The 24,443-nt window shown below is 45.3% G+C and overlaps 1 protein-coding gene across 1 annotated transcript; it reads right to left on the bottom strand.

The window, feature by feature from the left end:
- Positions 1-6,288: 6,288 nt before the first annotated feature.
- On the bottom strand, positions 6,289-22,763 carry mmp14b (matrix metallopeptidase 14b (membrane-inserted); the record flags this gene model as incomplete). Its single annotated transcript, XM_083659506.1, has 10 exons — positions 22,116-22,763; positions 13,862-14,010; positions 13,065-13,187; positions 11,990-12,297; positions 10,732-10,896; positions 10,050-10,210; positions 9,823-9,961; positions 9,488-9,638; positions 7,607-7,722; positions 6,289-6,752 (listed from the first exon to the last, which is right to left on the bottom strand). The coding sequence occupies exons 1-10, from the start codon at positions 22,212-22,214 to the stop codon at positions 6,289-6,291; spliced, it is 1,875 nt and encodes a 624-aa protein (XP_083515632.1). The 5' UTR covers positions 22,215-22,763.
- Between the last annotated feature and the right edge of the window lie 1,680 nt (positions 22,764-24,443).

Genomic DNA, 24,443 nt, shown 5'->3' with positions numbered 1-24,443 from the left:
GGGTGGAGAGTCCTGAATCAGCATCTCCTGTCAGCAAAGGCTTTTCCTGCTTGCCTTGGGAAACCATGCCATATGTGACGGGCAAGCTAATGAGGTTAAAATGTTGATTGTTCAACTTTCTTGCACCTGTATTATTATTCTCGCCCACACACACAATACCTGGTTTCGCCCATTAAGAGAAAAAGACTACTCCCACTGCTGCACCACACCCACTCTAAAGTGCAGACTTTGTGTCAAAAGTGTAGCAAAAGCAGAGTCATGCAGCTTTTGAGGCTGATAGCTGTGTGGCTGTGTGCAGACTCAGCAGTGACTCGTGAGGGGGAGAGAGACGGGCCAAATAGCACGCGGCTAAGAAAACACAACAAGAGATCAGAAAGCAAATATTTGGCAAACAGAGGGGAAAGGGAGATTAGCATATCTAGGGCGCGCGCTACGCACACACACACACACACACACACACACACACACACTGGTGGCGAAAATATATTTTTCCATGCATTTTTCCCTGTCTAGCTATATGGAATAATACTGGTGTGAGATTTCTAGGTCAAAAATACCATTAGGTATTAATTATCCCCTATAACTCTCTTCCACTCACACTGTGTGTGTGTGTGTGTGTGTGTGTGTGTGTGTGTGTGTGTGTGTGTGTGTGTGTGTGTGTGTGTGTGTGTGTGTGTGTGTGTGTGTGTGTGTGCGCGCGTGTGTGCGTGTGTGTGTGAAGCTTGTCCATATACTGTACATACTGTAACACACAGGGAGCTCGGGCACGCATTGTGATTGGCTGTACGTCGGGCACGTGGTGGGATTAACGTGGGCAAAATGGCTGACAGCTTTAGATTAGCTAACAAGCTAACGCTAAACTACTGATGTTATCATACATGATATACATTAAAAATATGAATCCGGGTTAGGTTAGACCCCGTTGTGGACCCCCCCGAGCAGAGCACTTCCGGTAGGACGAGCCAAATCTGTAGGCCGAGTAGATCCTGTACCTACACCGGCAGCCTTCTGCAAAACAACTGAAGTCAATGGGGACCTGACTGTACTTTAGAGTTCCAAAACAAAATCAGACAAACAATCAATCCCACTGTGAATAGAAAGACCTACACACCATTATTTGTCGCAAATCAATCAGCTGTAGTTAAGATTTGCACTAAATGATGGGGTGTAAATGTAGGTCTTTTAGGAAACTGGTCCCCACTGACTTCACCTGTGTTTCAACTGGCATAAGGGTGAGGAGTAGATGATGGCAGAATTTTCATTTTTGGGCGAACCAGTCCTTTAAGTTCAGATAAAGGTCAACAAATGTTCTATATTAGGAGGAGGACTGAACACGGCAATGGGGCACAAACACAAGCCCCTTTGAGCCCAACATGTGATGTGTGTGTGTGTGTGTGTGTGTGTGTGTGTGTGTGTGTGTGTGTGTGTGTGTGTGTGTGTGTGTGTGTGTGTGTGTGTGTGTGTGTGTGTGTGTGTGTGTGTGCGACTACAGAGAACACAGATGGCAAGACCTCCTTTCCTGTTTGTTGTATTAGTGCTTGGTGCAGGATGTGGCACAGCCTTCTGATGCAAATGAAAACCAGGTGTAACCTATATAGCCTTATTAGCCACATACCAGCTCCCTTTCCATCAGCCCACATCACCGTTACCAGGCAGACTTGCAGCACCAGTCCGACCTCTCCGCGGGGAGAGTGATCGAAAAACCGCTCTTCTGCCCGGCCGTTGTAATTGCGATAACGTCATTGGGCTCGGCTATTATGTGGCACAATAGGTCGGAATAGGGACTTCCCCCATCCAAAAGTTTCCATTCATTATAGCCTCCAGGCTACACACACAGGAAGTGTCCAGTGCAGAAAGACAGAGAGACGGAGAAGGAATTTTCATGTGCCAATAAAGTTTGTTGAGTATAATGTAACCCAGACTGAGAGACAAGATGGATTGAGATGAGCAGATTTGATACGAGGCATTTGGCATGGAGGATGCAATGGATGATGGATAGATAGAGAGATAGAGAGATAGATAGGAAAGAGCATGTCTGCATGATATAGGTCACCCTTCATAAAGAAGACAGATTACAGAAGTGACTGATATACTGTAGAGCATTGGAATCGGGACTAGTGACTATTACAAACTTAGGTGAATGGAGAGAGAGAGAGAGAGAGAGAGAGAGGGGTGGTGGGGGTGGGTCTGGGGGTGGGGGTGGAAATGGCTGGGAAAAGCTAAGGCATTGTGGTGAAGTCTTTGTTGGGCTCTGTGAAAAAAAGGAGTGAGTCATTTCACAGACAGTGAAGAAAAGCTCTCTGGTTACACACAGAGAGAAGAGAGAGAGAGAGGGGGGGGGGGCTGTGGGGAATAATATGCTGAGGTAGATTTTTTTTTTGTTCTGCAGAATCAGCTGGGTAAGACAGAACACAGAAACATCAAATAGTGACACACAACTACATTTCTGACATAATGTATGCGGGTCATGGGGATGAGACAAGCAAGGAAAACACACTTGGACACACACACGCACACACACACACACACACACACACACACACACACACACAACACTGACAGGCAAGAAAACAATACAACGTTGGTATTGTACATTTCTGCAATCCACGGATATATAGAATGTCAATGTTCCTGAAGCAAAAATATGTTGCATATCACGTTTCTATACGCGTATATCAACATTATAGTCTGCTATGCTAGATAGCATGGTGACCAGTTGGGTGTTGTGGCCGCAGATGCAGTGGCTGGAGGGTGTAAACACTTGCCTTTCACCAAGAGCCACGTTTGCGTCCTGCCTTAACCAAGTTGTTTTACTTGTCTAAACATAACCAAAGTTGTTTTCTTTGCATTTAACGTTGGGAAGGCGGTGAGCTTTTCAAATTGACCACCGTGTTGTTTCAAATTTACGTTGAGATTCTGTGCACAGAACCGTAAAATGCCGACGTGTAAAATGTTGAGATCGTACGTATCCCTGCTTTGCAGACACGTAAAATGCCAACATTTTATTCTGGGTTGGACCTCCATATACAGCCTAGTTGAGACGGCCAATTAAACCTCCTCAAGCCGACTCCCATCCCCCGCCCCCCATCCCCCTGCCTCCCATCCCCGCTGTGCGTCTGGCCCTCAAGATGCAGTCAGAATTCCAGATGTTGCTCATGGAATTCTGCTCCATCTCTGGCCTCCAAATGTTACTTAACCCTCCTCCCTCCTCCTCGCCCCTCCTCCCTCGCCCCTTCTCCCTCGCCCCTCCTCCCTCGCCCCTCCTCCCTCGGCCCCCTCCTCGTGACTCGCTCCCCCGGCCCCCACAAAACTCACTGCAGCTAAATGGAAACAAATGGGCGCCCTAAATCATTTTAGCACAATAGGAAAATACCTCATCATTTTAATTGCCTAAACGCTGTTGCTGTAATCATAACATATCATAGTCACTAACAGCCCCCCCCCCCCCCCCCCCCCCTCTCTCTCTCACTCTCTCTCTCTCTCTCTCTCTCTCTCTTATTTATGCTCAATGCATGGCAGTGGTTCATTAGTGGGATCATTAAGTGGGAGTGGGGCGACGCCTTTTCTTGCTGTTTGATGACAGGTTTTTATTAGCTCATGGGGCATGGGTGTGCATACATATACAAATGCACAAATTAATTTACAGCTGCACACATGCAAACACACACACACACGCGCGTGCGCACGTGGAGACACACACACACACACCCGCGCGCGTGTGGACACACACAGAAACATGTTTGCATTACAGTATTTGTGAGGACCTTATGTCAGACATTCACTAACCCCAACTCTAAACTTAACCCTCCACTACATGCCTAACTTTAACCCTAAACCCAAGTCCTAATCCTGTTCTAACAATCTTAATCTGAACCTTTACCAAAACCTAAACCTAAACCCAAATATAACCGTGACCCTAAACTCAAGTTCTAACCCTCAACTAACCCCTTTAAGAGGTTAGGGCCATCAAAATGTCCCCACTTTGCAGGATTGTTCTCATCTTTCTATCCTTGTGAGGACATTTGGTAGTATGGAAAGACAGGAACACACATACCTTCTCCCTCTAATCCTACATCTGAGATATGTTTCCCTGCTGCTTTTATACAATCGTCTTCATCCCTGTTTCTACTTAAGCCTTGGATCCAGTCCGCATTTTCCGACCCAGTTTCGGGCCTGCCAGTTTCCGAGCCCCAGTAATGCGGAGCGGTGCGGTCGGGGGAGCAAGAAGCCTGGATGTCCAGGAAGAATGGGGAAGCCCAGATGGGAGAGACATGGTGATGTGGGCAACATCAAAGAAGAAGGAGGCAAAGGTGCAGAGTCCAGGTGAGAGCTGCACCACATGGAAGAAGTTGGACCCGGTCGTTTTAACTTCGTTTGAATGGTAGATCGCTAAAAATAAGTGCATTCTTTAAGCTTGAAAGAAGTGAATGATACCAGAAAGAGAGGAGAGGAAGAGAAAGGAAGAAAGAAAGAAAGATCATGTTTGAGTGGATTGAAAATGAAAGCACAGGAGTAGTTTTGAAATTACTTTATTTTGTAAGAAATGTAAAAAAAAAAAAAAAAAAGTGGAAAAAAGACAGGCACAATCTCATTTAGAAAACTAGGATGGTTATCATTATCATCATCAGCATTAATATCATTATCATTGTTTGCAAACTACTCATAACCCCTGACTGGTGATATAGGACACAGCACCGTGATTTGAAAACTGTAAACAAGTACAATGACAAAAAGGAGTCATTTTCAGATCTTCGATTTATTTTCATTTGAGATGGATTCAAGAAATAAAAAAACAGTCAAGTTTCAAGAAAACAAAAACCCCGTCCCATTCACTGTCCCCAAATATAAAATTAAGGCCACTTTCAAAGCTGTATGTCACTGTCCAGCAGGACTTTTGAATGACAATGTACAAAATAAAATAAAAAAACACATTCTATACACGGAGGACAACAACAACAACAATAGTAATAGTCATAATAATAATGACAACATCATTGGTAATAATAATTATTATAATCATTAAAGACATTGATATGACAAGGAAATGTTAAAGGCACAGTCGTATTTATCGGCTGACTCCATGAGTGATTCTCATGCTTCATAAGGACGTCAGGCTAATGTTTTCTTTCCCTTTTATGGTTCATACTGGCTCGGACATGTTGCCTTCCTGGAATAAACACAGTGACTAAAACACTGTGGTTTTCAAATACGTGTGTGTGTGTGTGTGTGTGTGTGTGTGTGTGTGTGTGTGTGTGTGTGTGTGTGTGTGTGTGTGTGTGTGTGTGAGTGAGTGTGTGTGTGTGTGTGCGTGTGTGTTTACGTGACTGTTTGTGTGCGTGTGTGTGCGCTAAGAAGGCGGCAGGAAAGAACAATCGACACGCTGTTTGTATGCTTACATGAAAGGGACCATGCTAGAATGGGCGACGTGAGGGTGCGGAACACGGCCAGTTCAAAGCTTAAAATTCACAAGGACACATCGAGACACTGACCACTGACAAGACTAAAAATGAGACGTTGGGGGAAAAATGCTAAAACAAACAGCGATGAGCTGGCGTCAACAACCACAAGGAGAAAGGGAGGGAGAGAGAGAGAAGGAGAAGAAAAGGCCAGACAGAGGGATGGAGCGATAGAGAGAAAGGGCAAAAATTAATCTCTTCAATGTTTTGTTGGACAGTGGTAAGAGTGATATAGGTCATTAGTGACATAGATAGTGACAGTGGTAGGAATATTTCAATATGGAACTGTGTCTCCCTCTCTCTCCCCTATTTCGGCTCTCTTTATCCCCTGTTCTCCTTTACATCTAAACATCTCTCTCTCTCTCCCTCTCTCTTCTCTCTCTTTAACACGTTCTCATCCTAGGGAGTCAAATTCCGCCGATTTGGGTTACGACCGCTTGGCCTCTCACCTCTTAACGCACTGGGCCTCATTTTTTCGACGCCATCGGTCACGTCCGTTAATTAAAAAATGTTGCCCGTTGGTTAACTTTAGGCAACTAAACGAACTTGGTTGGGTTGAGGCAACTAAAACAACTTGGTTGGGTTGAGGCAACTAAAACAACTTGGGTGTAGGCAACTAAAATAACTTGGTAAAGTTTAGGCAACTAAAACAACTTGGTTAAGGTTGGGGTTAGTTATGGTTTGGGTCGGGGTTAAAAAACTGAACACAGTGTCAAAAGCGTCGAAATTTGACGCGTTGGGAATGAGAACGGGCTGCTCTCTGTCTCTCCCTCCCTCCCCTCCTTCTCCTCCTTCTCCTCCTCCTCCTCCTCCCCTCCTCCTCCTCCTCCGCCTACACCTTGTCCAGTAGAGATCGTTGGCAGTAGAGGAGTCGGCGCGGCGTGCCGTACCGGCGGAAGAACACGAGCGCGGCCAGCGTGGCGATGACGCACACCAGCAGCATTAGTGGTATGACCACAGCCGCTGCACCGCTGCCCCCGCTCGCCCCCTCCTTGTCCACCTCGATGATGATCACTTCTGTATCCTCCTCTTTCTCCACATCCACCTCCCTTTCTCTGTCCCTCTCCCTGTCCCTGTCCCTGTTTCTGTCCTTGTCCTCGCGCTCCCTGTCCTTCTCCTTCTCCCGCTCCTTGTCCTTGTCGTGGCCACCGCCGTCCCGCCCTCCGTCCGTCTTGGGGTCCTCGTTGGGGCAGCCCATCCAGTCGCGGAGGGCCGACTTGGGGTATCCCGGCTCCACGCGCATATTCTGGTTGTTGAACTTCCAGTACTTGTTGGCTTTGTAGAAGTAGGTGTACGCTGAGGAGGGAAAGAATGGACGTCAGAATTGTACTTGAATAGGTAGCAGGGTTCCCACGCCTTCTTAAACATCAAATTCAAGGACTTTCCAATTTTTATGAGAACTAGCAGGCTCACAGATGACAATGAAAAAGAGAGGCTTATTAAGGCCTTGATTCCCCCTTCCTCAAATCAAACTTTCAAGGATTTCAAGGCCCCGTGGGAAGCCTGAGATAGTGTCAGTTTGACAGTTTGTTCAATCTGCAGGTTGGGAGCCAAGGAACTCAAAATCTGGATGATCACACAGAGTTTGATGGTGTTGAATATTCATGATTATGTTAACACAGAGGGTTAGGTTTAGGGTTAGGTAGGAATAAACCTACTGGTCAAAAGGTATAAGGTCATATGAACAAGACTGAACCAATGATAATTAGAGTTGTAGTACTTGAAGGAGATGCTTAATAAGAAGAAAACAAGTTATTTGGTCAATGTGTTCTATGAGATTTGGGCATTCGTACATTCCAGGCTCACAATTCAGTGAGAAACACACCAGATGTTACTTTATAGTTAAATCTTAACTTTGGTGAAGCAGATCCCATATTCTTGAGTTTTAGGCTCTTAAGCTGTAAATAGGGTCAAAGGTTACATAATAGGAATCTTTCCATTTCTTCCTCAACAATAGAAAAAGTGAAGAAACCTAAACATGTACCGTCACGCTGGGCTGTAAGAAAGAACTCTAAGCAAGAACGAAAGCACAAGCAAGAACGAAAGCACGCGCGCACACACACGCACACGCACACGCACACACACACACACACACACACACACACACACACACACACACACACACACACACACACACACACCACCCTTACCCTGGTCTTTGCTCATGAAGGCAGACTTGATGTTGTCCGGCACTCCCTGCCACACACTAATAGGTTTGGGATAGTCATCGTCGACGCTTCTCGACTGTTCGTTGAAGCGGTAATACCTAGTAGGCAGAGAATGAGAGGGAGGAGAACAAGAAGGGTGAACTTAGTGGCCGTACTTCCGCTGGCCTACACAGCACTACATTACATAGCACCAAGCTGAACACACAACCGCAGGCTGCACCGTGCTGCTCCTCCTGGAGCGTGACAGCTGCTGTGGTCTGGGTTCTACAGCCAGACTAGGTGGGCTGCAGGCAGACAAAAGCACTGGCGGAGGTGTTGCCTGGAGTGGAGCCATGTCCAAAGCCAGAGTCAAAGGGTTTGTTGAAACACCCGGGTGAATTGTTCTTTAATCGGCTATGATTAGGGAGGGGAAAACCACCAAAACTCACTTTACCCACTTTTGTATATGCAGAACAGACAGAAGGGACAGTTCACCCCATAATCAAAAATACATATTTTTCCTCTTACCTGTAGTGCTATTTATCCATCTCGTTTTGGCATGAGTTGAGCGACAGACAGACAGACACCGCCCACCCACCTAGGCACCATCGTGCAACTGTGTGCCATCGGCTCATACTACATCACAGTTGCACGATTGACATCACTGATGACATCACAAATGCCTGAGTGACATCACAGATGGGCAATCACAGTGCTCGAGTGACATCACTGATGACATCACAGTTGCTCGTGTGACATCACTAATGACATCACGATTGCTCAAGAGATATCACTGATGACATCACAATTGCTCAAGTGACATCACTGATGACATCACAATCGTGACTGATACCACCACAGACACTGCCACAGACACCACTTAACCAATTTTAACTAAGAATTGGCCATAGAGATGTCTGCATTCTCTCGAATACAGTGGAACTGCATGTCACTCGGCTTGTGGTGTTCAGAGCACCAAAAAAATAAATCATGACCCGGTTACTCACGATAATCCAAAGACCTTGTTGTGAACAGTTTCATGTAGGAACAATTTTCTTGGAGCTAGCTGCTGCTAGCTAGCAGCTAGCGGGTAGTTCAGTCGAAAGAAAATAGTACCGACATGAAACTGCTCACAACGAGGTTTGTGGATTATCTTGAGTAAGCAGGTCATGATTTCTGGAAAGAGACATTGCTGTTGAGTTTTTCAAATGTCTCTTTTTGGCACTTTGAGCACCACAAGCCGATTGTCATCATCCAGTTCCATTGTATTTGAGAGAAGGCAGAAATCTCCAAAACTCTGTAACTTTTTTGACTTTGGGGTGAACTGTACCTTTAACCTCCTTTTCAGGCTGACCAATCTTTGTCAAACATTCATGTATGCATCACAGTAAGTGGTGTTTTTGAAAGTTATTGGTGTTAGTGGAAGTTATATGATGAGGAGGATGAAGGCCTTTCAAGGTAAAAACTATGATGTACCAGATCGGTGATGTACAAATGAGGAGGCCAACAAGCTATGGGAAGGCTTGTAAAAGTTGAAGTTCTCTTGAGGCTTGTTCTCACAGTTTGACAGAGAAGCAGGTTTGCAATTCAAAGTGCTCAAGTAGTTCCAGTGTTCTGTACTTATTTGGTCAAAGCTGAAGCACGTCCTTTGATCAGAGTGGCTCGCTGACACAAATGGATATTTCATTTGTTCATCAGCTTATAAACATCTGCATGGCTTTGTCTTGGCATGTTGATGTGACACACACACACTGACACGCACACGCACACGCACACGCACACACACACACACACACACACACACACACACACACACACACACACACACACACACACACACACACACACACACACACACACACACACAGCAGGAATGTGACTGACTTGTTTGCTCTGAAGTAGTACGTCTGTCCGGTGGGGGTGTAGAAGAGAGCAGCATCTATTCTGTCTTTGGGAAGCCCAGTGCCCATTTCCTTCAGATTCCGAGGGTAACCCGAATCCAGATTAGATTCTGTAAACACCCAGTATCTGTCTCCTACAGAGAGAGAGAGAAAGAAGAAGAAAGGGGGGGAGGGGGGGGGGGGGGGTTAGACAAATAGCCAGAGACAGACAGGGAAAAAACAAGAGGATTATGATGTCCTGCCTGATCATGCCGATTGCCGTCCCGCTAAGTGGAAACAGCGTAAATGTTTTGGTGAAGCGATCAAATCCAGACTTACCTTTGAAGAAGACAAACTTCCCTTCTTCATTTTCAAAAGCAGCGTTGATGTGTGTGGGCAGGCCCCTCCAGAAGTGGCCAATCGGCATGGGGTATCCGTCCAGCACGCGGTTGTTCCGCACTCGCCAGAACCACTTATCCTGGAAGAGGAGAACGACGAGAGGTTTACTGATTGGTCTTCAAGTCACAGTTCCGCAGGACAGCGATAATCCTCCTGACTATGCTTACCTTGAAGACAAACATTTCCCCTCTGAGGATGCCGATGGTGTCAAAGTGCCCGTCGCAGATGTTGGGGCCGAAGCGAGGCCGGTCATAGGAGTAGGTGGGCTCGGGGCTGTGGTCAGGGGGCCCGGGCGTCACAGGAGGGGGGTCAGGGCCTGATCCAGACCCTGAGGCAGTTGAGGAGGGAAATATAACCGGTGAAAACAGTGGTGGATGTTAAACGGCTGGACCCTAACCATAGCTCTGTCTTTAACCATTACCTATCACCAACTGCCAATCATGTTAGATTAGATTACATTTAAATTATCCCAATGGAGAAAATGGGTTATTGCAGCAGCAGAGAATAGAACGAAACTACAGAGTAGTAAGTCATTACAATAATTGAATATATTGAGAGGCTTTGGTGCAAAATGTTGTATCATGGGAAAGCTGTTGTTGAGCTTTATCTGATGGTCAATAGAAGAAACATCGATGGATTACTGTACAGATTTGTTCCAAAACGGGTGTAAGTGCACTTAAAAACTTTCTGAGAAGGGCAATTTTAGTCTTACATGAATCGTTCCTATGCTTTGAATAAAAAAGATGGTTTTTCACTCCTATCGCTCCAGACGAGAATAAAAACGCTAAATAAAGGTACAGCGTCTTCACTGAGTGCCATTACAATAATAGTATTACAATAATAACCCACCACCGTAAAGCTGCTGTATCCCTCTGCGGTCGTCGTCGGGAAGCTGGAAGTTCTCGGTGTCCATCCACTGGTAGAAGGGAGCCATGATGGCCGAGGGATCGTTGGAGTGCTCCAGACCCAGAGCGTGGCCCAGCTCATGCACTGCCACCAGGAACACATCGTTACCTAGGAGAGAGCAGACCCAAACGCCACGTCAGAGCGTTTACACAGAGAGGGAGACAGGAGAGAAACCTCTGATGGGGTTTGATCCTATGCCAGCGGGGTTATACTTTGGGTTTAGCGGCAGGGGACCAATTTTCTATCATTTATAAGCTACAATTTTCTTTTGTCTATGGTCAGGTCACGGACAACAAAAGTCTGACAGTCAACATCTGATTGGTTGAATTAAAGTGGCAATAACTTGAGTTTCTGTAGGTGTTTCTCTTGTCTTTGTCTGTTTAGCCATGGTGGCTATCACTCGTCACGGCAACACCCAGTTGTTCTTCTTAGTTTATTCCAAACAAACCACTAGTGCTGCTCTCAGACACATAAATGATCACTAAAATCACTTCTTGCCAGAGGACTTTTACCCAGGAAAGACCTACCAGACACCGGGTGTTTAGAACAGCAAATGTAAAAGTTTCATGAATTGGTTATGTTGAATCAATATTGTGTTAATCTGCGATAAAGACGAGCAAAACATACATTTGTTTCCATGAAAATGTAACTTTAATGCTTCCTCAATTTTAAAGTGAAACAACAGCACACAAATTACATCAGTGAATGGAAAATAAAATGCACCGCGGGTCATGTGTGAAGATGTTTTTGACTCACACAGCTGACACTGCAGGATCACACCAAAGTCAGGTGTCTGCTGTACTCCAGAAATAAACCACTTCCCTGTTTCTCCTGTATCTCCGTACCCCGAGGACACGTTGCTCACTGACACAGGCTGGGACCTGTTGCTGCTATTTCGTTCTTGCTCACAACAGCAAAAGAACACACACTCCTGACTCCCCTAAACGCATGCGGGAACTCCAACAATTATCCTTTTCTCCTGTCATCGGGTTTAAAAGGGGGGGGACACACTTTAAAGTTTAAACATAAAATTCAAGAACTTTCCACACCAAATTCCCTCAAATTCATATTCAATGTTCCCTATTTAAATTCCCTATTTAAAAAAACTTTTAAAGCATTGATTTCCCCCCCCCTCAAATTCACAAACTTTCAAGGATTTCCAGGACCTTTGGGATGCCTGAAAAACACATCCACTGCTCACCTAGCAGATCCCGGTTTCCGATGGTCCAGGGTTCGGCCGCGTCGAAGTGAGTGTCTCCACCAATGCCGTTACTGGGGAAGTAGGCGTGCGCCAGGAAGCCTCCCTCGCCGTCGAACGGGCTGGCGTCGCCGTGGAAGCCCTCGGCGAAGAAGAGCATGATGTCGGCGAACTCCTCCACCTTGTCCCGTATGTAGCTGTAGGGGATCTCCCGGAAACGCAGCGGGGTGACGCTCTCCCACACCTTGAAGGCCTTCCTGATGGCTTCATGGGTCTCGTACTCGCCCACCTTAGGGGTGTAGTTCTGTATGCTGCAGGGTGAGGAGCGGATGGGGAGGCAAGGTGAAACAGGGTGATACAGTCTATGGTGAGGAAGAGGGCTTTTGTCAGACATGGTAGATAACGGATTGCATGAGTGATAAAGAGGTAACCAGGATGGTAGAGGCCAAAAGAGACGCAGAAAAAGAAGGCAGGTAGTCATTAATCCAACAAAGGTGAAGGAGGGGATTCCTGAGAGATGGGTATAAACGGGGGTTTATCATTCTATCAGTTTGTGTTGATTTTAGCAGCCCCTGTGGCCAAAAGCAGTAGTGGTAGGGGAACAAGCTCGGATAGCACTCGGTCAGTAAGAGTTTTGATTGAATCTTGTTCCTGGCTTAGATTTGCACTCAGGCTGTTATTGGCAAGCTTTGTTGTTGCTGTCGAGCACTTCCTGGTTTCACTCTCAGTATTAAATTGACATTGTTTCATCACCTGTCCTTGTAGGGGGTTTAAATTGGTCCAATGTATGTCATTGGTTGCTCAAAGGTTTGGGTTTTCCCTCATCGCTGGTACACTTTGCAGTCATAAATGTCATCTTTGTGCCTGGGTTTGAGCTCAGTCTTGTGTATTTGCATATTGATAAAGTAAAGTGGTAAAGGAAATGATTTAAATGAGTGATGAAATCCAAAAAAGAGGTAAAAACAAAACAAATTTGCGTTTGTGAGATAACAAATGACATTAAATAAACTAAAATAACTATTAAAACAATCTCAAATATCTTAGTTCAGCATGTTTACTCGGAGGAGCCCTGACTTACGAGAAAGTGACGTCTCTCTTGTTCCACTTCAGGCCCTGGATGGCGTATCGCTTCTTCCTCAGGTTGCTCTTAAGCTCGGCGCCAAACTTATCTGGCACGCCACAGCGCGGCCTCTTCATGGCCCTGCCAGACAGAATACACACTCCGGTCACGACACAGGGAAACACACACACACACACACATACACACACACATTCGACTTACCGTATTCCCTCTGACCTACTGGAGCCCGTTTGGAGGCTGCACATTGTTTTTTGTTTTTGTTTATTTTTTACGGATTTTCTCCCATTTTCTCTCCAATTGTACTTGGCCAATTCCCCCTGCTGTCCTGGTCATTGCTCCACCCCCTCTGCCAATCTGGGGAGAGTTGTAGACTAACACACGTTTCCTCCGATACATGTGCAGTCGCCAGCTGCTTCTTTTCACCAGACAGCGAGGAGTTTCACTGGCGGGAAATAGTATGTGGATGTGGGAGGATCACACTATTCCCCCCAGTCCTCCCTTTCCCGGGACAGGCGCCTCAACCGACCAGAGGAGGGACTAGTGCAGCGACCAGGACTCTCACCCTTAATCCGGCTTCCCACCCGCAGACACGGCCAATTGTGCCTTGTATGGATGCCTGACCAAGCTGGAGGTAACACGGGCGCTTGAACCTTGTGTTGGTAGGCAGCCCTCTGAGACATGCTTGTGAATTAGGGTTATACAAATCAACTTGACTTGACTTGTCAGCTTTGTTCTTTTTCACACTGCACCATCAAGACACATTGCGGCAGTCAAGTGCGTTCATCTCTCCTTACTCGATGGTGTTGGTGTCGATGGAGCCGGTGATGGTGAGGCCGTAGAACCTCTGCATGGCAGAAATGGCGGCGGTGATGGAGTGAGGCGAGCGGAGGGCGTGGGTCCGCATGTCCCCCGGTGGCAGGTAGCCGTACTGCTGCAGCCATGACTGGAGAGCAAAGAGAAGCAAGAGAACAATGCGACTCGTGAGAAATACTGCAAAAAGAAACCAAGGCAGTTCCATGTTCAGTTTGGAGACCGAGGCAAAAACAGGCTTATAAATTAGGAACATGGGAATATTTCACATGCCGTGAAAGAAGTAGTCTGCACACTGCGTACAGACTTGTCTGCACACTGCGTATACAGACTTGCTCCCAGTAGATTTATTTTATGAATTACGTTTCGGTCATAGCGACCTTCATCAGAATATTTCACATCCCACCTGATTGATTTTCATTATTGAAGCAGGAAAAAGGAACTATTTTGTATGATGGTGATGGATCAGCCACAGGGATTACATGTTCATCTAAAATTGCATCTCTAGGCAGTGGGATGTCTTCAGGTGACTGCAGTCAAAATACATTCCACCCTGACAGCGAAAAACAAGCTCTTAAATAAATTATGTCTTTCTGTGGTGTTGTTTCTTTTGGCCCAGTAGGAGTAACATCATCTCAAGTTGCCTGGCCATGACTCAAACACAAGCTAGTCCACCGTCAGTGCCTGGCTCTCTGCAGCAAGTGTGTGTAGATGATCAGTGGAGCTACACTCAGCCTGCACAGCTTCACACAAAGACAGCTCATGTTTCGACAATGAGGAAATTCCCTTCAGTGAGTTACAGATTAACCAAAGTGTTTTCATTGAAGTCGTTACTACTTGGCTACTTATTAGTGTTGTACTGGATTGCCACCAGTATCGGTAGAGTCACGCCTATTGTCTACCTCGTGGAAACCAAATATTTGTCTGCAGCATGTGAACACATATTATGAAGGTCGGTTCCTGTAGTGTTCCCAGATTTCTGGGTCTCGGCTAAACTTGACCTTACTTTCCCCTGGAAACCCATCTAACTGTGCTGCTGCTTTGACATCTGGACCAGCGCCAGCGGCTTGGTTCCATACCTCTCCCACACAGTTTCTCCTGTACTCTTTCCGCTCTCCGATGGGAGTCCGAAAAACAACACTGAGGCTATTGTGAGCGTGGAGAAAAAGGCTGCGACCGCTTTTGATATTCTCCTCCATACACACCCTGAGGTGAACACAGTCAGCGAGCTGGTAATGCACACCCAGGATGTGTTTTATGGCTTGTTGGACAAGCTTTTTGCACAACGCTTCATGCTGCACTTCATGCTCCACTTCATGCTGGTTGACATTTGTTTTGTTTGACAAATCCAATCCTGACTGAGGAGAAAGATATAGGGAGTGTCCCAGGGTGAGACGCGGAGGCCTTTGGCAACCTCAGCCAGTGTCTCCAGTCAAGCGTCAGCGTCAGCCAGTAATTTCACTGGGAATTTCTTCTCCGTCGCATCCAAACCTCAAACGTCCCCGTCTCTGTCCTCCCTCCTCCCCTCCTGTCTTCCCTTCTCCTCCTCTCCCTCGGCTTCCTCTTGACGGAAAACCCAGAGACTTGAGGGTAAATAGTTATGAACGGCCACACCCAGAGCGCTCCGTGCGGCTCGGTGAAGACAACAAATGGTCTCGTCCAGCCGCCAGTTGCTGTTTCAGCACTTTTTAGTATCAAAATTTGCCATTATTAAACTTCCCTAAGATTTCCGCTTAAACGTACAGTAGTGAATGTCTGTACGGCCTTGGGCTGGCTTACATGCATTATCCCAACATGTGCCTGTATGTTTATAATTACCGACCAGAGGAGGCACTAGTGCAGCGACCAGGACTATATGTTTATAATTACGCTTACTTGCATGGAAAGCCTTGATACTCTTCACTAGCCTGGTAAACGATCCTGATCACTTGAACTCACATAGAGCCAAACAGAATCGGAGATCATGTTATCAGGATGGTTTAAACCAGGCTAGCTTGTCGCAGCCTCGGCCTACAATGGGCGAGCTTAGCAGGAGTGAATGGCAGCTTAGGAGGCCCTTGACGGTCTAATCTCTCTCTCTCTCTCTCTCTCTCTCTCTCTCTCCCTCTCTCAGGGAGGCCTAGAGGTCTCAGTGTTTAGACTTCACCCCTCAATGAGCCCTTTCTGGTTCTGACTCACCCACCCGACACATAAAGGCTCACTGTTATGGCACATCCACATGAGGGGGAAAGAGAGGCGCGCGGAGGAAAGGTGGAAGCAAGTTGGACCGGGACCGCTCATCATTAAGACTCATTATGAGAGACGTGCGGCTACTGGACCCTCCGACATGTATTAGTGTGCTTTCTTCTCCTGAGAGCAAGTTTACAGAAATGCCTACATGAGTCAAGAGTGGATGTCGGTGTCTCAGTCATGACATTTATTTGACAATGAACAGAAAATAGAGGCTGTGTTCTGAAAACGTTGTTCTTCGCTCTCACCCGTTTGCTCGTTTTTTTCTCTGTCAAAAGATTGCTGTTGAGCGACACTGAGCGCTTGTTTCAACTTTAAGGGTCCCGCGCCTCGTACGCGGGTCCCTCAGGTGCCTTGACAAAGTCCTATTCACGAAAAACACAAGGCTATTTTTGACCCTAGTAATGAGTTGAGTAACCAAAGCGGTAGCCGAAAGCGGAAGCGACCACTTTATTTATAGTGGCATAGGAGAAGACAGTCAAAGCTAGTGCGGGTTTTTGATGTGGGCCGCTCAAAGCTGCGGCGTGTTTTCCTCCGAAATATTTTTTGCATTTTGAGTCATTAATCCAAAAAGGTTCATGACGTCTGACTTAGTTTTACAATATTAGATATTTCATGTGAAAAGATGTTATTTTTGTTTTTGTCATACCTGACAGTTTCGACTGCTTTGCTTCCTGCAGCCTTCTTCAGAAGAAGAAGCGACCACTGCAGCCTTCTTCAGAAGAAGGCTGCAGGAAGCAAAGCAGTCGAAACTGTCAGGTATGACAAAAACAAAAATAACGTCTTTTCACATGAAATATCTAATATTTTGAGTCATTGTTGTTTCCACTGATGGAGAACGAAACGGTGCCGCGGCCCGCTCGCCTACATGGACGTGCGGGTTTCTTGGAGGAACGGAAGATCTGCAAGGATAAAACAGTGGTTGCTATGTAGGTCGGGAGGCTGAGCGTTGAGTCTTTGCATAGGATGAGAGAGAGAGAGAGAGGAGGATTGCATTTCAGCAAAGAAAAAAAGAGTCAGTTGTTCCGTTTGGTGAGGGCCAGTGGAAAGTAACTCTGGTCGACAGTGATGGGAGTCCAACTGAGGCATATGCACTCATTACACGTCCACTCACTCATACTGTCCAAAGAGCTGCAGCATTATGTCAGATATCATAAAAGTAAGAAATTATTATGAGTCCCAGCTCACTTGCAATAATAACTCAGTACTGGCTGCTATACTGTGAATTTGTGAGTGAGAGAGAGAGAGAGAGAGAGTGTGTGGGGAGGGGGGGGGGGGTTCACTGCAACATTTTTTGACTCTCTTCTCTTTGCATTAGGGCTGCAAATAACTAACGATTACTTTCATTATCGATTCATCTGTTGATTACTTCCTCGACTAATTGTTAGGTCTAAGATGTGAAACTAAACGTTGAAAAATGTCAATCACTTTCTCCCCCAAAGACCAAGATGACATAATCAAATGTCTTCTTTTGTCTGGGCCAACAGTCCACAAACCAAAGATAATCAGTTTGCTGTCATAGAAGACTAAAGAAACCAGAAAATATAGCTGGAACGAGATAATGTTACGGGGGGTTTTTTCTTAAAAAATTGTCTAAATGATTATAAAGATAGTTGGCGATACATTTTCTGACGATTTTCTAATCAATAATCGACTAATCGTTGCAGCTCTACTTTGCATGCACATCTGCAGAAGGAGAGTGTTCTTCCTGTATGTAGGTGGACATGAACAATAAACCCCTCGGACCCTTCTAAGCACATGTGCAGAGAGAATATGCACGCTCCCCAGCTGCTGTCTCTGAAAACAGCCCTCCTCTGGCCAATAACAATAAGAGCCAAAATGGGAAAAACATGTGTTACTGCCAAAGTCATTTGAGCAATAAGTCAAATCGTAACGTCAGGGCTTTGTCTCTGTTACTGTTAAAAAGAGAGAGAGAGAGAGAGAGAGAGAACACTCCCTCGAAATGTGGCTAATTTGATTCAGTCATATGTTTCGCTTCCTATAGGAACAGGAAATGAGGTAATGACTTAGCGCATTACCTTATTTCCTGTAACACCTCCTATCTTTCTTCATGGATGCTGAGTTTATGCCACCCACTGGTGATGGACGGTAAGGATGTAGCTTTGTTTGTACTACACATCCTTCCTTCCTCTGAATAAGCATTGCACCCACATGAGTGGAGGGGTGTAAAAACCACTGATTTAAACCTATCCAAGTTCTTTTAGATCTACTTTATCCTCAAGGGGGTAGGAGGAAGGACACATGTATTCATGCAGGGTGTGCATTAGTACTGATGTGCTTTGCATCCTGTCCCATTGAGCAGGCTAATTGCTTCATTCTCAGACTGTCCTTTTCCCAGATTGCATCATAAGCATTGCCACAAAGCCTTCCTTTCTCAGCTTCGGTCTGCAACAGCCCCCTCTCTGTCTCCCTGCCCCGCTCTGCCCCCTCTCTGTCTGCCTGCCCCGCTCTGCCCCCTCTCTGTCTGCCTGCCCCGCTCTGCCATCTCCCGCTCATCTCATCATTGATCTCCTTTGGCAGTGAATGACCTCAACTCGTTGCCATGTTTCCATTTCTGTGCATTTGTCTGGGTGGATGTGAGAGAGAGAATATGCATCCTGGTGGACAAAGGTGAGTGAGTAAGTGTGTGCGCGCAAGCCTACGTGTGTGTTACTGTATGCACCGGTGACTGTGTGTGCTGTCACCGTCAGCTGGTCGGTGAGACAATAAGGTGTTTATTGGTGAGGAGGAAATCCCCTGGCCACTTCCTGTCTCTGCCACAAACCGCGGAAAATGACACGCCCACTGTGTCCTGAGTCTGACAACCCCCAACTGTCCACACACAGTGTGTGTGTGGGATGCGACACAGTGTGTGTGTGTCACACACACACACACACACACACACACACACACACACACACACACACACACACACACACACACACACACACACACACACACACACACACACACACACACACACTCAATTAAACCAACTGTTAATTTAAAGCATAAACACTCATCCACTAGCGGAATTGAGTGGGCAAATAGTGACTTGTAGGTATCAAAACCCCCCGCCCTCCTACAAACATCATTCGGTTGAATCACGCAAATTAATACGCAGGACGCAACGCCATGAAAGGCAGAGCAGAGGAGGTGAATCATTAAATAAATGCAATTGAACCAACTCATGGGCCAGAGCACTTAAAAGTCTACCGCTGCTCTGGTGGTGCGCTCTCTCACAGAAACTTGATAGTCCTTTCTACTTAACTTGACAGTCTAATCTAGGTCAGTGGAGCTGACTACAGTTTTTTTCCACTGGCACAGCTGGAAATATAATTCAGAGTCCATAGGCATGGATCAAATGATTAGAGAGACGTTTGGCGCCACCATATGTGCTCCCAAACTCATTCTGGCCTGACGCATACAAGCACATATTTAAAATGTTTGAAGAAATGCACGCATAAGCACAGCCCTGCACACGCGCACACACAGTTCACCAATGATGCCATTCCTTGCAGAAGGGAGCAGGTGTGTAGGAGTATCATAGCATAGTCCCTTCCTGCAACATAAACAAAAACTTCCTCTGATTGCTACGTTGACTATGGGTCGTTAGGAGCTTTGTTGACAGGACGGGACGGAATGGGAAAGAGCAGAACATAAGAGAGAACAGATCACAGAAACATTCAGAACAGAAAAATCAGAACAGAACAGAGCCTGTTGCACCATGCTGTGCGTAAGTTCTCTCTTGAGTTGTGCAAAGTCCACACTAAATGATACATTGAAACTAGCGTTTCCACTAGTTTGTTTGATTCTGTCATAATTCACTTACTTTATTCACAGGAAATTAGGTAATGACTTCAAATTAAACAGATTTAAAACAGTCGGACTGACAATCTGGGACAAGTTTGGTGCCTACCACAAATGAGGGCTTTCATATTTGATTAACACTAACCAAATTATAATGCTGTTGCTATTATTTAGGTTCATAGACTTACATCTGTGGTGAGCACTCTTCATCATCATTGCATGACAATTTACCACGTTATGATCCTCTCAGAAAATGAATACTTGTGATGTCAATCACTGTGTTATAGGCTACAACCTGTCACGCTCAATAATTGTGTGCAAAAACAAGTCTCTTGTGCATTTTGCTATGCAATAGCGGAGGTTAAACGGCTAAAATTAACAGCTAAAATATCTAACAGCCTACCAAACATCCTCATCCTCCAACTAGTTATACTGTATACCTTTCAAAAGGTGTGCCATGCCAAGTTGCCAACTGCGCCAACCGCTATTTTACAGAGGACTTTACTCCTATTAAGGGCTAGGCGTAAGAGTTCTAACTTTAATGCGAATCTTCAAACTATTTCAGTTGGTGCAACCATTAAAATGTTACTAATGCGTAAACTCAGACTAACGCGAAAATCGCTTTACTCACTCGAGTTTGACCACAAAGTTCTCCGCTCAAGTTGGAAAATTTCAACTCGAGCAAATAGCGGCTGAGGCCAATATCGCGCCATTCACGGCACCCGGGGCGAAATGTCGTCTGCTCGCGTGTTTGCATTGACTTTGTATGTAATCTTGCCGCACAAATTTGTGAAATCGCATTTGGTGTGAACGCAGCTTTAGGGCGCCTTTATGCTCAAACTAGGCTACGTTTGAACACAGCTGGTGCAATCCAGTACAGAGCAGATCAGATCAGATCAGATGATTGAAGTCTTCAATGCAAGGAGCCAGAGTTACGTGAGTGTTTTTCCACAGCTGACCTTGGCCTGAGATGCTGCAGCACCCCTCTCACACTGTATAACTCCCCTCCCCCATTCCGCCGGGCCCTAACTTGGGACAGATGTCGACAATTACATCTCTGCATCCCTCCCAATAGAACTCAACCCCCCCACCCCATCATCCCCACAGAAATTGCCTCTGTCTCTGCCCTGACCACAATACAAGCCAAAGCATTTCTCCTCAGTTTGCTTTTCTCTCGCTCTCTCTCTCTCTGCCGCTTCTGCCCCATCAGCATTTCTCCGTGTTTTCACGAGTGCTATCATCGTTATGGGCTGCTTCCTCTCAACCCAGGGTCACAGAAGCCTGTCCCGAGTGGAGCCAGGCCCTCTGCCAACTGCCGGCCTGCATGTGCTACATTACAGCAATGATTATCCTATTATCCTCATTCATCAGGCGGGATATACGTTTAACAAGTCTTTAAGTTTGCAATGTGTTTTTTGTTAAATAAAACCACTGTATGATCATGCCTATAAAAAAAAAGGTAACACTTTATATGAAGCCTGTGTACATTATAATCATACTTATGACACATCATTCCATCAAAATGCCTTATAAGTATAGTGATAATGCTGTATAACATTACTCATAATCTGTTAGAAAGCTTTTTCAGTTACAGTGGTAGTCTATTTGAAAAGTCTTATGTAGCAGAATGTAAGCAATGTGTTTACAATGTTATATACAACCTTATAAGTTCTGTCTATGCATGATTATACTATACTATATACTTGTACTTATCATTGTGATGGCATTATAATGTGTTGTATGTATGATTATAATGTATTATAGACTGGCTTCATAGCAAGTGTTACCAAAAATAAAAGAGGGAAAAAACAGTGAAAACCTAAAATGACAGGAATAGAAATCCATCTTTCTATAGACTATACCAGTGTGTCTCACACACACACACACACACACACACACACACACACACACACACACACACACACACACACACACAAAATGTTAAAATCCATGTGTTAACATTTATTTTCCATTACTCATTACTAATTGTAATGCTCTGACCCTTGACCTTGACCTACTGTTGTTTGCAATGTTGATAATCAAGAGATTATCAATCTTATTCTAGGCTACTGTTAGTAAGAGCATGAAGTGGATGCTTAAAAAGTAAATAAGTGCATATATAATTGATATCATATGAATGCTGTCATATTGAGCTGGAATAGAGAAAGGTGCTCTCGCCTCTCTGATTTCATCTCTCACCTCTGCTTTGATCTCTCGCGTGGCTCCCTGTGCGCTCAGCTCCCACGCCAGCGCCAGCAGCAGCAGTCGGACAAGCGCTTTCAACCCAGGTGCCATCATCTCTTGACGCTCCCCAAAAACCCACACCCCAAACAAAAACGGCCAGTTCCCCTTGTAACACTCAACACACTCTTGTCTTTGCTATGTGTCAAAACATTATCTGTCGAAAAAAGGACGAATTCCCGGGCAGCAGAGCAGAGGAGATGTAGCCTACTTGTCGCGCTTGTAGCGGGAGAAAGCGTCTCTCCAGATGTTTACAGCTGTGCGTCTCTGCGAGTTACACCCGGAGCGAGCTAAACGACGTCTGGCGTGCGTCCAACCTGTGCATTCTTTCCTTGTTTCGACGATTTTTAACCAAATTATCGCGCATTCGTCGACTTTAACGAGGGTTCAACTTCTCTGGAGTGGTGCGCGTCTTTCTGTGTCCAAACTTTGCAGCTCTACTCTTCGCTCCAGATGTTGCCAGCGACTTTTGTTGTCTTTAGCAAGCCTCTTTTTTGGTCTGCCAGCCTGTCTCTTCTCTTCTCCCCGTTGTCTTCCCCTGTCCTCGGTGTCCCCCGGCTTGTTTTGGTCCCTCTCTGCTCTCCTCTCTGGCTGCAGACGTGGTAGTTGGATATTCCCCGGGGGGAGGGAGGCCTTCGCTGGAAAATATAGAGGGTTGTAGACCTCCCCTTCTGCATTAGCCCGTCCCTTCTCCTTCTGACATGAGCCGCTTTTGAGTATGAGGGCTGGAATCAACTTGGTGACCTTGGCGCTGGACTTGGCACGGCTGCTGCTCTGGCACTGATGAAATGCCTTGTCAAGCTCGCCCAACTGTGAGGCTGTTATTGTTATTTAGAGGCAATGAAGCTAGGCTAATTATTGTAGTCTAATAGTCCAGCACCAGTACTGTAAACAAAAGACAATGCAACATTATAACCATAAAAGGGTATTATGAAAAGGAATGAGACATACATCAGCAAAACTTTAAAAGATGCAACTACAGGTTAAACATGTAACTTTTTGTCACTATAAAGTCACTATTTGAGTATCCCAGACAAACAAGTCAATATTAGTCTGTCTGTCTGTCTGTCTGTCTGTCTATCTATATATAGATGTATTAATTTAAATTATCTATATACTTATTTTCTTTAATACCCTCATCATTCACATAATGATTAAAGAAATATGGTTTCACACACTATTATTTAGGTCAGTGTTTCACACACATGACACATCATTTACCTAATTAGGTCATGTTACTTAAATATGAATGAATCATTGACATAAAATCTTTATTATTATTATTATGAAGGCTGAATTAGGCATTTAATTAATGTAATCCTCTTTACACTTTTTACACTGAAGTTTAGAACCCACTGCAGTAACCATGGGATAACCATGGATAGGTTTGTTATTTGCTGTCCTTACAATATAGGTAATGTCTTTTATACACACATTTCAGAAATCCATTCTACTTATCTCTAACTGATTCAGATAAGAAATAATATAATATTCCTTTGTTACAGTGAATCAGGAGAAGTGTGCCCTCTAGAGGTTACACACAGTACATACATTTCTGTTTAACATGTCAGAGGATGTTTAGTGGTCATGGATTAGCCTGTTTTGCCTTGCATATTGCTTTCAGTTTACTCTAAGTGGATAAACTCTAATCCAGAAATGTGTTGGTTGGTTTGGTTCCATTCTGTAGGTTGAATGTATTCACTCCCATGTTCTTGTTAGTTTCCATCTTCCTCACAAGCAGAAAAACACATTAGGCCTTTGAAGTAGAGGGAAGAAAAGAACAATGATTTTATGTTTATCTTTTTGCAGAGAACTTCATTTTACTCAACAACTTCCACCTCTCCAAATGTCAAAGGTGCTTGCTCAAAACCGGGAGACTGCCACCTGCTGTACAGCACACAGTGCCTTTTGACTTAGTGTGGTAATTGACATGCATGTGGCAGTGCTTATCCGTTGGTGGTAATGGCGGCTAGATCAAGAGCGTCACGTCACATGGAATGGCTGTTGGCTACCTGATGCGCACGCACGCACGTGTGTGTGTGCGCGCGCACACACACAGAGTTTTTCAGACCTATAAGTGAATGTGAGAACACTGTCTTTTGGGCTTGCACAAAGAATACACAGATACATACAGATAAATACACACAACACGTTAACACAAAAAACATTTCCTCTGTTGCTCTTTCATCCTTTACACGAGTGATTCTCAACCATTTTCATATCAAGGACCCCTAATGTAATCCACATTAGGGCCACGGACCCCCATTGGATGCGATTTTTGTCCCA

Source organism: Poromitra crassiceps, assembly GCF_964638095.1.
Source record: "Poromitra crassiceps genome assembly, chromosome: 23".
Lineage (NCBI taxonomy): Eukaryota > Metazoa > Chordata > Actinopteri > Beryciformes > Melamphaidae > Poromitra > Poromitra crassiceps.
This window is presented reverse-complemented; position numbering and strand designations above follow the sequence as displayed.